Below are 13,142 nucleotides of genomic sequence, written 5' to 3' on the forward strand. Positions count from 1 at the left end.
CTAAGGTGACCTTAGTCTTCGTACATGGTCTAACGTGACCTCAGTCATCATACATGGTCTAAGGTGACCTCAGTCTTCGTACATGGTCTAAGGTGACCTCAGTCTAAGGTGACCTCAGTCATCGTACATGGTCTAACATGACCTCAGTCATCGTACATGGTCTAAGGTGACCTCAGTCTTTGTACATGGTCTAACGTGACCTCAGTCATCATACATGGTCTAAGGTGACCTTAGTCTTCGTACATGGTCTAAGGTGACCTCAGTCATCGTACATGGTCTAACATGACCTCAGTCTTCGTACATGGTCTAACATGACCTCAGTCGTCGTACATGGTCTAAGGTGACCTCAGTCTTCATACATGGTCTAAGGTGATCTCAGTCATCATACATGGTCTAAGGTGACCTTAGTCTTCGTACATGGTCTAAGGTGACCTCAGTCATCGTACATGGTCTAACGTGACCTCAGTCATCATACATGGTCTAACATGACCTCAGTTGTCGTACATGGTCTAACGTGACCTCAGTCGTCGTACATGGTCTAAGGTGACCTCAGTCATCGTACATGGTCTAACGTGACCTCAGTCATCATACATGGTCTAACATGACCTCAGTCTTCGTACATGGTCTAACATGACCTCAGTCGTCGTACATGGTCTAAGGTGACCTCAGTCTTCATACATGGTCTAAGGTGATCTCAGTCATCATACATGGTCTAAGGTGACCTTAGTCTTCGTACATGGTCTAAGGTGACCTCAGTCATCGTACATGGTCTAACGTGACCTCAGTCATCATACATGGTCTAACATGACCTCAGTTGTCGTACATGGTCTACATGAGGGGTATTCAATTGAAATTCCAAAAGGTCCAGATTGAGAAAATTGAACTGGATGGATTATAAATAATACATAAATAAATGTTCTTCTCATTTCAAGTAAAATAAGGGCTGGATTAAAAAATAACTGACATAACTGAAAACTTTCAAAAAATGTGCATCAGATGGTGCATGGTTACAAAATCATTTCACCTCAGGTGTATAGCAGACCACCTCAAGGTGTCCCTCAGAGAGAACCAGGACATTCTGATGTAGCATTTCAAAATTAAAGCCCCTTTACACTTACAAAAAGTCGCTTTACCTTTAAACACAATATACAAAACAAACTAGCTGCATCCAAAGCATTTTCCAATAACATAAATATTAACCCCAACACATCACATGGTGCTGCTACCGTGTCCTTTTGTATATTCCTCAAACAGTTGTGCTCAATGTAGCTGAATCTGATAATGACGATCCCTCCGTCTGTATCTTAGCGTTCTATTGGTTAGACTGATAACCAATAGCGTCAACCTGTCCACACCACTCAGCCTCGTCCAGCCTGGTCTCACAACAAACCTCTGTGTCAGCGTCCTGCACTTGGGTTCACCTGTACAACAGCACTCACCGTTAAGATGAGCTTTGCATTCAGAGGAACACAGTATAACATTTATTGGCAGAAATGGAATATGATATTGATAAGTAGGTTTTCTTTAATGTTTTAACACTAGAAAATAAGTTGTGTTTTCCCCCCTTAGAATGAGCCGTTATACGTTAATCTTATTGTTTTTATTTCTGCACAAACTGCAACTTTCAACATATACATTCACTTGAAATAGTCACAACAATCTGCAACTTCACTGTTAAAAGATTTCATTCCAATCGATGCATTTAGTTTTGTTAGAGCTTAAACTTCTACATGTGACCCTTTTGATTGTACTTTACTACTAATAATTATACAGCTGTCTGATTATACTGCTGTATGAATGTTGGGCTGATGAACTGCTCATCACACCTCATCGTGTGTTGTCACCGTAACGCACAATTTACACACTCCATTCATTGTCTCTGTTACTAACAGCTGTGCTTGTGGACCAGTACTCAAGAAAGGGGGCAGGGTGAGTTGAATCACCTCCAACCCCCAACACACACACACACACACACACACACACACACACACACACACACAATCATGTTATCATGACTTTTGGGGACATTATATTGACTGTAATGATTTAGGTAATGGTGATGTGCAATTGTCTCCACATTTTACCCAAAAAGGGGAATCCCCCAAAAATCTGATCTGTAATCAGATTTATGTCCCCTCGAGATGGGTAAAACACACCCGCCTGCACACACACACACACACACACACACACACACACACACACACACAGGAACTCCCTCTTTCCCTCTTTGCACTATACCAGCTGTTGCTTTCCCCAGACCCAGTAGCCCCATTAATTATTCAGAATTAGAAGACAGGCAGTGTACAAACACACACACACACACGCGCACACACACACACACACACACACACACACACACACACACACACACACACACACACACACACACACACACAGCAGCGGGCTTTCTCTTTAGTGCTGACTCACACAGTCAGCCCACGTGGGCTTGTCAGCAGAGATTCATGTTATTAAAAAAATAACTAGGTATGCTCAGGCCCGAGTACCAGGCCCACTTCTAATCCATGAAACATCATTTTAACTCACGATGAATAGTTCCCACGTGTGTCAGGTGAAGCACTGTACGTATTCTCCATCAGTCATTCCTACTGTGGGGCCTTCAAACAGCAACAGATGCTAATCAACTGGGATAGAGGATGGAAATGTACCAAAAACATCTCAATACTATGGCTCCAGTCCATCAATTCATTCCTCATGCTGATTGACAACGAGCCTTCATCAGAGGACAACAAGAACGGTATTCTCAAATTAGTCACTGACTTTTGGTTTTTATCCAGGGTCTGAGCAGCTGGATGGAAGTCCAGTGTTTGTTTGATCCATAAGTTACCTTTGGACACCACCCCACATGAACTTGTCACCTGACTTCCTCCTTTGCTCCTGTCGTAATCACAGGTTGCCGTTGTCTTCTTGTACTCGTATCGGTGATCGTCCATGGGAATAGATGATAATGGTCCTCTGAACATCATAGTAGGTGCAGCAGGCCCGTCTAACCCATTCCAAAGTCCATTCAATCAGCTGATAACATCCAACGCGGGTGGCAAAACCAAGGAGCTGGTAGAAGCAGTAGAGGGACACTTGTGGAGAGGATGAGCACCTTCAGGTTCTTGGGAGTCCACATCACTAAGAACCTCACATGGCCCACAGACATCATGGCAAGAACCTTCACTACTTCAGACAGCAGAATAAAGGTCCTGGACACCTTCTACTCTAGTGTTGAGTTTATCAGGGGGCTTTCCTGTGAGCAAACAGTGACTCTTTGAGCAAAGCTTCCATGAACTGGCCAGTGTCTCACTATAATTTGTCCAATTTGACTTTATTTCTGCAACATCGTGGTATTCCCAAACCTTTCTCCCAACAGTAATGAGGTCATGTTGGTTTGTTCAGCGTTCTTCAAAGGACTGTTTCTTCCCGCTCCAAACAAATGCCAAAGTAGTAAATGGTGATCGCCGTCGTTGTCCATTTCATGTTGCGATGTAACATCTCCTTGATCGATCACGATCTACAGCACTGCTCGCAATCCCTGAGAGTACCTGAACCGTGGATTTAGTATTCTCGCTTTTTGTTAGTTGTGGGCAGACAGATCTTTGTCTGCGGTAGCTGAGGCTGCTCTGGCCTCTATTGGAGAAGTCAGAGCTAACAATGCAGCAGTGACCCAGCCTGGCCTCCCACAGACTGCAATACTAAATATGCAGCTCTGCAGGGTTGAGTCAGACTCTGCCACACTGAAGGCAAACAAGACAGAAGGGGTCAAATGTCACACTACAGCTGGAGAGTCAGAAACGCAAACAAGGCAAAGCTGAGATGCTGAAAGGCATTCCTCCGTCTGTTCTCAGCACCAAACCGACCCCGAGGCTGTACAACTAATCCAAACGAGTAGAAACAAGTTAGACTAGTTGGATCAACTGCTCCAGCTACAACATCAAAATACTGCTTACAGGTCAGTACATCAACAATTTAGCCCTCCAGACTCGTCAACCACCGCTGCTTGGTCAGTGGCCGACCCTTCAAACTGTGGTACTTGTAGCTATTGCTCTGTGTTTTAGGCGTTAATGAGCATTTTGCTATATTTCTGACGAGGTGTCATCTATCACGATGTCTGACGTCGTCTGGAAACTGGAAACTTTGCTGGATTAGTCACCTTTTTCGCAAGTGGAGAGGCTCACATTACTACAGGAGGGAGGAGTTGCTCCAGCTGGCTCGGCGAGCATCTGGTGAACCCTTGAGACCTTCGCCTGACCTCCCGGTGGAACGGCCACCAACAACGGAGCGACACAGGCTGCCCACACGCATTAGGAAGACGGGGTACAAGGGGTTAAATCTGAGGACCAAAAACCTCCTCTTACAAAATCTTATCCCGTATGAAATATCTGAAAAATTTGTATTTTGTGGACTATAGAGACAGTTGCCTTTTACTTGTTTTGGAGACACGGTTAAACCGCTCGCTCAATACAAGCAACACTCTTGTGTTACTGGGGTAATATCCTCCAGGACAGAGACCAACTGGCCTCAGGGAGGATGACTGGAGGAGGCGTGTGTTTGTGCATAAACAGCGAACGCTGCAGAAGCTCTGCGGTGAGACACACGACAAACACACCTAACACCAAGCTCCCATTGCTTTTACTAAGGCCCACATATTTGACGAGACAGATTCGTGAGACCGTGGTTTACATCCGCTTAGATTCCAATTATAAGGTGAGCACAGAGATTCTGTCCAGGATCCAGAACTATCTCCCCAGATGCATTGAAAATGACATCGGCTGACTTTAATGGTTGATCACTTGCATCGGATAGATTTAGCAAACACAACTACTTGGTTAGTTCGACGAAACAATACTACTCGTGTTACGTAAAATAACTACTTTTTTTACATAACTGATATTAGAAACTAAATTTCGTTACAAAGCTACAGTAAAATCACTCATTGTGAGCTTGGTTTGGACACTAACAGTGGTCTCCTGGTGGTTTGCATGCAGCTCTAACTCCACAGGTGAGGACTCTTGTTTCTCACATCTTTCCTATCGTCCATGTGTTGGTCACTGTACTTCCCGTCAGTCAGCGAGAAATGACAGAAATGATTTTCCATCATCATCACTGTTGATAACTCACAACCATATCTGAGCTGTGTCTGCTGCTCTTCATGCTCTGCTGTAAGAGGAGGAGAACATTTCTGCGGTTTCTGGCACACATTGACACACTTCCCTGCTTACATAGCAGGATTATTAAAAACGGTGTCATAATTATATAGAGACATTGTTTATGTATTTGAACCTGACGCATCAGTAAATGTTTTAGTGGATCAGTTCATAACTGTGTAATGATGGAATGATTAGAAACCATCGGGGCTGAAGTTAGATATCCTGTAAAATGTAACAGTGTGTATTTGTCTGCTCGGGGTTAACATGACAGGGTCAGTGCTCAAACACGGTCAGCACGATGTATCAGTCCACTCACAAAGATTCTACTTCTGTCGCTTTGTGTTTCTGTGTCAGAGGTCTTGAAGGTGCCACTCAGGCCTCCGTCCTCCCCTTTGCTCCGTGTTGTTGAGCGCACCAAACACATCTAATGATAAGAAAAGCTTTGACACACTTCCAAGCTTTGCCGTCACGAATGAACTCGATCTGCGGTGTGTGCCGACCGTCCCGGTGAGGAGTCGGATCGCTGTGGAGGAACTGATCCTGGCACAGAATCAAGCCCGTACTCCTCCCAGCGTGCAGCACATGTCCTCCAGGTGGAGAACGTGCAGAGACACAGAGAATACCGCACAGCCTCCAGACAGACAGGAATCTGCCAGCGTGTTCACCTCTGGAAACCCGAGGACGGAAGGTGAACACAAACAGTTTCCAACATTATGTGAAGGAGTCACTATTAGCTGAATAATGCTCATAACCACTTATTATTTAAAAAGCAGAAATGTTCACATCAGAAGCATTAAAGTGCAGCATAAACTCCTGTCAGTCACCAGAATGTCATTTTCCCACGAGGGTCCTGATGATGCAGGATGTCGATCAACAGAACTGTCCGACCAACGAGTCCGTTAGTCTAACTTCACGTTCACTCCTCTGGGTCATTGGTTGAAAGTCAGTGTGAACAGGAACCGGACCAGAACTGAAATGCAACACTGTATCGTTTGTTTCCCTCGGTCCGGGCCGAATCTAAACACCCTTAAAGAGCCACTGTGGGGGTGTGCTGTTTCCTCTGAGGGCTGACGCTCTAAAGCTGAACCTGATCTCCATTTGACACGGTACCAACTCTAAGACATGCTGACGCTGCATCCGCGCTGAACGTTGTGCCCTCAGACTGATGTTACGACTTGCCCTGCATTCTCCCTGAATGTCATGTAGCCATGGGCCATGTGTCAGATGAACGCAGTGAGGAGGAATTTTTCCACTGGAAACTGAACACAACCATTTTTTGTTTCAACATGGATTGTATTTAAGGCGTTAGTCTTCTTTTACCACCAGTTGTTCTTTGAGTTCTTCTTCTCTCTCCTCGTGCCATTTTGGCAAAAAATGGCGACTGTTTACACTGCTACAATACACACACACCCATTAGTATGTCTTTCATGTATATTTAAAGGATTTATTCCACACAGAGCTTTTGTGTTTTCCATATTTGAAGCCTGTTTCTTTATGCCAATGAGCTCTCTCTCTCTCTCTCTCAGCCAGAGCATGAAGCAATATCTGCAAAGATTGGGAGGAAGGAATGCATGTCCTTCATTAGGACTGAGGGTAAAACTAATGTCAACACTACAGAGTTAAAAAACATTACAATATATGATTCGATTTAACATAAACACACAACATACACAAACATAAATCTACCAGGACACAATTGTATTGGTCGGCTCTTATATTCTGTCAAATGCACAGATACAGAAATCAATCAATCGTCTCCATTCATTTGAAATGTAACACTTAGAATAATAAAACACAGACAGCTGATCCGTACAGAGGAGGGATTATGGAAGAAAAGAATATTCATCACTACGTCACCAGACTGAAGCTGTGACACGCCATTATGAACTCTGACGTCATGTATATGAGCAGATGAAAACAACGCATTTTCATACCAAAGTAAAGTTCATGTCAGATCTCAGTCGGGTTATTATGCTGCTAAATATGTCGCTATTATATAGGTTATGACGAGGAGCCACTCACAGCAGTGGTGAATAACTGTTTTATTAATATTATTGTCATTAGTCGTATTGGTGGTAAAGCATACTCTCATATGATATTTCAATCTGTTTCCCTCGTCGTATTGCTCACGCTGGGCATATTCATGGTAGTAGTGAGAGTTACGACAGCACCTGAATGTGGCAGTGGCTGGTTGTCGTACATCGATGTGTTTTACGACTGAATCGTGATTTACGGCAAAACATGGCGCCACGCCGTTGAGCTGGTTGAAGGGATGAACTGAAGACTGCTCGCTTGTCCCGTGTCTTGTCGTTCACGGAGAGGTCCACGCGGTGTAGCGGCTCTCTCTGAGCCCCGGCACGGTGACTGAGGAGCGGGAGGCGGCCGGTGAAGAGACATGGCGGCGCAGGGAGGCGTCTTGTTCCAGGAGAAGGTCAGCAGGCTGCTCAGCGGACACAACGGGAAACCGGTCCTGAAGCCGAACAGGACTCTGGCTCTGAGAGATGCGGTAGCGAACCGCAAACTCAAGAAAGGAGGTATGTGCGTGAGCCGGTGTCTTCCGATGCGGGGTTACTAGGACGCGTCTCGTACAGACAGAGGAACACGAGTGTTTAGATGATACAATGGTTCTCACTGGTTTCCTCATCGGAGGTCAGAACGTCACAGTGACGTCTACCTGTTCTATGACGTAGTCCTTTATGAACGGAAGGAGCCAACAGTACTTGTGTGTGTGTGTGTGTGTGTGTGTGGGGTCAACATCATTTTAAATAAAGAACACTCAATTCAATCAATAGTTCATACACTGGTAGTTAGTTAGTTCATACACTGGTAGTTAGTTTGTTTAGACTCTGGTAGTTAGTTTAGACAATGTTAGTTAGTTTGTTAGGACAGTGGTAGTTAGTTAGTTCATACACTGGTAGTTAGTTTAGACTATGCTAGTTTGTTCATCCACTGGTAGTTAGTTTGTTAGTTAGTTCATACTCTGGTAGTTAGTTTGTTCATACACTGGTAGTTAGTTTGGTTAGACTGGTAGTTAGTTAATTCATACACTGGTAGTTAATTAGTTAGTTCATACACTGGTGGTTAGTTTGTTTAGACTCTGGTGGTTAGTTAGTTCATACACTGGTAGTTAGTTAGTTCATACACTGGTAGTTAGTTTGGTTAGACTGGTAGTTAGTTAATTCATACACTGGTAGTTAATTAGTTAGTTCATACACTGGTGGTTAGTTTGTTTAGACTCTGGTGGTTAGTTAGTTCATACACTGGTAGTTAGTTAGTTCATACACTGGTAGTTAGTTTGTTTAGACTGGTAGTTGGTTCATACACTGGTAGTTAGTTTGTTAGTTAGTTCATACTCTGGTAGTTAGTTTGTTCATACACTGGGAGTTAGTTTGGTTAGACTGGTAGTTAATTCATACACTGGTAGTTAATTAGTTAGTTCATACACTGGTGGTTAGTTTGTTTAGACTCTGGTGGTTAGTTAGTTCATACACTGGTAGTTAGTTAGTTAGTTCATACACTGGTAGTTAGTTTGTTTAGACTCTGGTAGTTAGTTAGTTCATACACTGGTAGTTAATTAGTTAGTTCATACACTGGTGGTTAGTTTGTTTAGACTCTGGTAGTTAGTTAGTTCATACACTGGTAGTTAGTTAGTTAGTTAGTACATTCATACTCTGGTCCTACATGGTCTAGGTCCCACAGGGTAACATGAGGCTGTCTCTCCACAGAGGCCACCTGTATCACAGAGATGTCGGTCCTGATGGCCTGCTGGAAGCAGAACCACTTTGTGGACGGTCTGTGCTCCAGTGAGATGACCTCCTTCTACTCCTGTGTGGAGAAGGCTCAGGTATGTTTAGTCACACAGCAACACAACGGACACCCTCGCTGGTTTGTGCTCTAACATGACGTGTGTTTAACTAGGCCGAGACGATTCTACGGCTCCTGTTAGCAGCTGGACATCTAATTAACATACAGGAAGTTAAAAATGTCAGTCCTGGGTACGGGTAAGAGAGTAGGGGAGGTGACCTCATTAGTCTCATTAGTCTCGTGAAATATGTCGAACTCAAACTGTGAACAGTTATTGTGGCCTAAATGGTCCAGAACTCAATCTATTGAACAGCATTTAAAATGACGCTGTGAAATGTAAGTTACTGCTTCACACTGAGGTTGATGGGAGGGGGGGGGGGTAAAGTGGCTAACATGTTAGTGTTAGAATGAGGATTTTCCAGTGTAAAAATATGCCCAAATTGCTGCCACTGCTAGCTCAGGCTAACGTGACGCTCTCCGCTAGCAGCTGCCCGGTCAGGACTGAGCACGTGCAGCTCTCAGCAGAAATGAGGAAGGAATGAGGCGGCTCCCTCGTTGGCTACTTCCACCAGCGTTTTGGATGCGCCGGTGGTTTTTGTCCAGAGCCGATGGTGAAAGTGACTAAGGAGTGAGCCGCCTCGGATCAGGTAGCAGGTGACGCGTGTTAATGTTGTTCCTGCCTCAGTGAGCTGATGAGTGACGCATTATGGAACCTTCTTGATCTTCAGAAGCGTCTCCACACGAGGCATGTAGATATCAAAGTATGCTGACAGAGCTAGTTGTACTTAATAAAGCACTGGTAACAAATCATCATCATCATCATCATCATCATCATCATCATCATCCTCCTCTTTCACAGGCTGCGATGAAGAGTAAATCTGACCAGACCGGCCTCCAGGGAGGACGTCTGCACCCGAAACAAGCCACCACCCTGCTGAAGAGATACCCCAACCTGCGCACGGAGATCTAGACGGACTTTTTAAACCGTCGCTTTCACACGGACCTGACACGTGACGGTCGTCATGTATGAGTCTACAATGTGATGTCATATGCATGCGTTTGATAAATAAAGGAAGGAGCCGCTCTCCTTCAGTCACTTCGCAGCCTTTGTATTCACGACGCGCTGTGTTTCGTGCTCTGGGTGTATAGTGCCTTTCTCCTCAGCGCGATGCCGCTTCGTCTCCATCCAATTTAGCAGAGTGGTCTCGTTAGCAGACGTGATGGAATTCTTCTTCTTGGGTTTCACGGCTCCTGGCTGGGAGTTTACCGTAATCCCCGAACACTTAAATGCCTCGTCATTCCTGTGGAAGCTGAGACCGGAGCCTCAGCAGATGTTGAGATAACATCCCGTCAGACCGATAGATCATATTATGTAGTAATAGTATTAACGGGTTCTTTCTTTCAGACAGGTTTCCAGTCTGTAGTGTGTCCACGGTAAAATCCAGAAAGTCTGTGTGACTATTAAAACAGGCTTCCTGTTGAATTCTCCCTCTTTACAATCCAGGAAGCAGCGCGGAGGACAGGACGCTGAAACATCTGGAACACAAAGCCTCCAGGCTTCTCTTCAGGAAGTTGACGTTTCAAATGCTGTCATTTCAAAATGTACCGAAGAACATCAGGCCCGTCGATAGATTTGTATGACTACAGTGAACAGACTAACTGAACACAGCAGGTGTGGGCCGTGGAATTGGGGACAGTCTGTTCTGGCAGCATAAATCTGACTGGGTCCAGTCCGGGGGGGGGGCTTCAAAGTCTCAGACGGCCCCCCCCCCCCCCTCACACAAAGACGCTCAGTGCTGCTGTTTGACAGAGCGTCAGACTAAGAGGTCCTCGGTGTTTATTGGTTCCGGGCCAGAGTGGTAACGGTACACCGGCTGTTAGAGCCGACCGTTGTCACGCCGTGGACGTTAACATGAAGCTCTAGTACAGACATGTACAGTGTGTGTACTGATGTCCTGTGATCGTTAACAACATGCATGTTAATAATCACAGGACATCGGGTTAAACGCTCACAGCGGATGTTATCTTTCATTAATTCATTTATCTGTTTACTATTATAGTTCTGCTCTCATTCCTTTGAAGGATGAGAACATTAACAATGAACAATAATCATGCAGTGCTGTGACGTTTTCTGACACACACACACACACACACACACACACACACACACACACACACACACACACACAGAGATAACTGTGTAATAACTAATGTGACATTCTCTGAACCTCCCCCTTTGAGAAGCTCTTCTCCGGTCCTCCCTCTGTCCTCGTGGTCCAGTACGTCACGGTCCGATCATATTCTGTGTTCCGCTATTTTGCTGACGGGTTGTGACACTTGTAGTTATTTATAGTGTGTGTGTGTGTGTGTTTTTTCTCAGTGTTGAGCGCAGGTGTGGGACAGACTTACTATGAAAACCAGTTACCACGACTACATATCAAGAACCAGTACTTTATGAATTCCAATGTTCTACAAGGTGTGATTGTCTCAGAACAGGCTCCACCAACCAGCAGTCAGTCTGGGATCAGGCGTTCTAATGTAACTTACTTGTGATGAAGCTGTGATGTGGATTCCGTGTTTCGTCTGAGGATCAGGAAACACGTTGTGCTGTGTTTGCACGACCCATTGTCAGGATGTGGTGTTTTGGTTTATCGGCCCGTCATCACTCAGAACCGTTTCCCCCGCCCTGCTTATCACTTCCTCCCAAACATGCGGACCTCAGAGGAAACTCCACAGCCTGCAGCAATCACTGACCAGCACACCACCGCTCACCATGTCGACGATCGTCTCAGTCACATGAGTCAAAATGAAGTGATTCACCTCTCATACACTAGAAGTGTGTCTGCTGGTGTTTCTCACTTAGAAAGCTCCTCGGCTACTGATGCTGCCCCTGCATCAACATGATTTAAAAACCCCATGATGATGACATCATCAATCGCACACATCGTGAACGTAGACCCCCGGGTACAGGTGGGACAGCTCCTGGTGCTGAATTGAGGTCGAATCAATAAAACAGTTTTATTGAATCGAGTCTGAATATCTTCAAGTAAACCTCTAATCGCCCTGTGCTGTTGGACCAGGAGAGAAGAGCCTGTTTCAAACATCAACCGCATTAAAAGACTCTGGAAACCGCTTCTGCATCTCACTTTGGGCTTAAAGGGTGCGGGTTTGAAGATGTGGACATTTAGGATGTAGGAAGGGTCTCCAGACGGATTGTCTTTTAGTTGCATCGTGGGAAGTTTAGGATCCAGTGATTCGGAGCTTGACTTTTATCTGGATGTCTCGGCCATTGATGCTCTCACTTTGACCAACAAGTGGACCATCTTCAGGGAAGTACAGAAACAGAGAAGCACTGTAACATCTACACAGGGGGGTATGGGTCTGGGTGTTGACATTACGGCTTTGTACACGCCATCCAAAATGCAAATAACCACTTAGTAGAGTGCCTTTGAAAAGCACCCCAGTGCCTGGAGGTGCTTTCTGATTTTGTCGATGACAAAATGCCGCAATCTTTGACATCCGTCTCCTGAGTCCAGAGGCTTCTGAGAGGTTTGATGATACGATCGGGGATCAAGCTTTAGGGTCCTCTGTGTTTGTGAGAGAGAGCCAGAGAAAACAAACGTGCCCGTTAAAATCCAGCGGTCGGGCCTCTGATGTGGAGAGAGATGGTGGACTCGCCCTGCTTATCTCCGTCTGAGGTCCGTGTTACAGTGACAGGATGTTGACTTCCACTGCTGTTGATTTCAGAGCCTCCATTGTTTCCCGGGTGTCAGATCGTCACTATCGGTGAGTGTGACCTCTCCAGACAAAACGTGACTTCATCAAATTAAGACCACGCCCTGATGAGGTGTCTAGCAGGTTTTTAAAGGCCAGCATGTCCTGAAGGAGCAGTGACGGTTAGTATGTACTCTTCAGTACTTTAAAGGAGCTACCCGGTCACTGCAACTGAGGTCTGGCCCTGGTGGGCCCCCCGACTTCCCACCGGATCAGCAAACTGTCCGTTGTTGCCGTTACACATGTAGATCCAGCGCTCCACAGGTTCAGTGCTGGCTGAACGCAATGTTCTGTGCTTAACTGATGACTGTAACTTTAGATAGCAGGGACCCGGGAGTGGAGGTGAAATGCTGCCTAATTGTTTGAAACAGGGGTTCAGATCTTACATACCTGTCTACCTACCTACCTGTC

The 13,142-nt window shown here is 45.3% G+C and overlaps 1 protein-coding gene across 1 annotated transcript; it reads left to right on the forward strand.

The window, feature by feature from the left end:
- Nucleotides 1–7,386: 7,386 nt before the first annotated feature.
- Nucleotides 7,387–10,060, forward strand: chchd1 (coiled-coil-helix-coiled-coil-helix domain containing 1). The gene is made up of 3 exons (XM_068727863.1): nt 7,387–7,687; nt 8,879–8,997; nt 9,817–10,060. The coding sequence occupies exons 1-3, from the start codon at nt 7,549–7,551 to the stop codon at nt 9,925–9,927; spliced, it is 369 nt and encodes a 122-aa protein (XP_068583964.1). The 5' UTR covers nt 7,387–7,548; the 3' UTR covers nt 9,928–10,060.
- The last annotated feature ends 3,082 nt before the right edge of the window (nt 10,061–13,142 follow it).

The sequence above is a fragment of the Cebidichthys violaceus genome, unplaced genomic scaffold, assembly GCF_023349555.1.
Source record: "Cebidichthys violaceus isolate CVI_PGR_0920_01 unplaced genomic scaffold, fCebVio1.0.p SCAF_10, whole genome shotgun sequence".
In the NCBI taxonomy this organism is placed as follows: Eukaryota; Metazoa; Chordata; class Actinopteri; order Perciformes; family Stichaeidae; genus Cebidichthys; species Cebidichthys violaceus.

Coding starts and splice junctions, on each gene's coding strand:
- chchd1 (XM_068727863.1), top strand. CDS start 7,549: ATGGCGGCGCAGGGAGGCGTCTTGTTCCAGGAGAAGGTCAGCAGGCTG. Junction 7,688..8,878: donor CCGCAAACTCAAGAAAGGAG/GTATGTGCGTGA, acceptor GTCTCTCCACAG/AGGCCACCTGTATCACAGAG. Junction 8,998..9,816: donor CCTGTGTGGAGAAGGCTCAG/GTATGTTTAGTC, acceptor CCTCTTTCACAG/GCTGCGATGAAGAGTAAATC.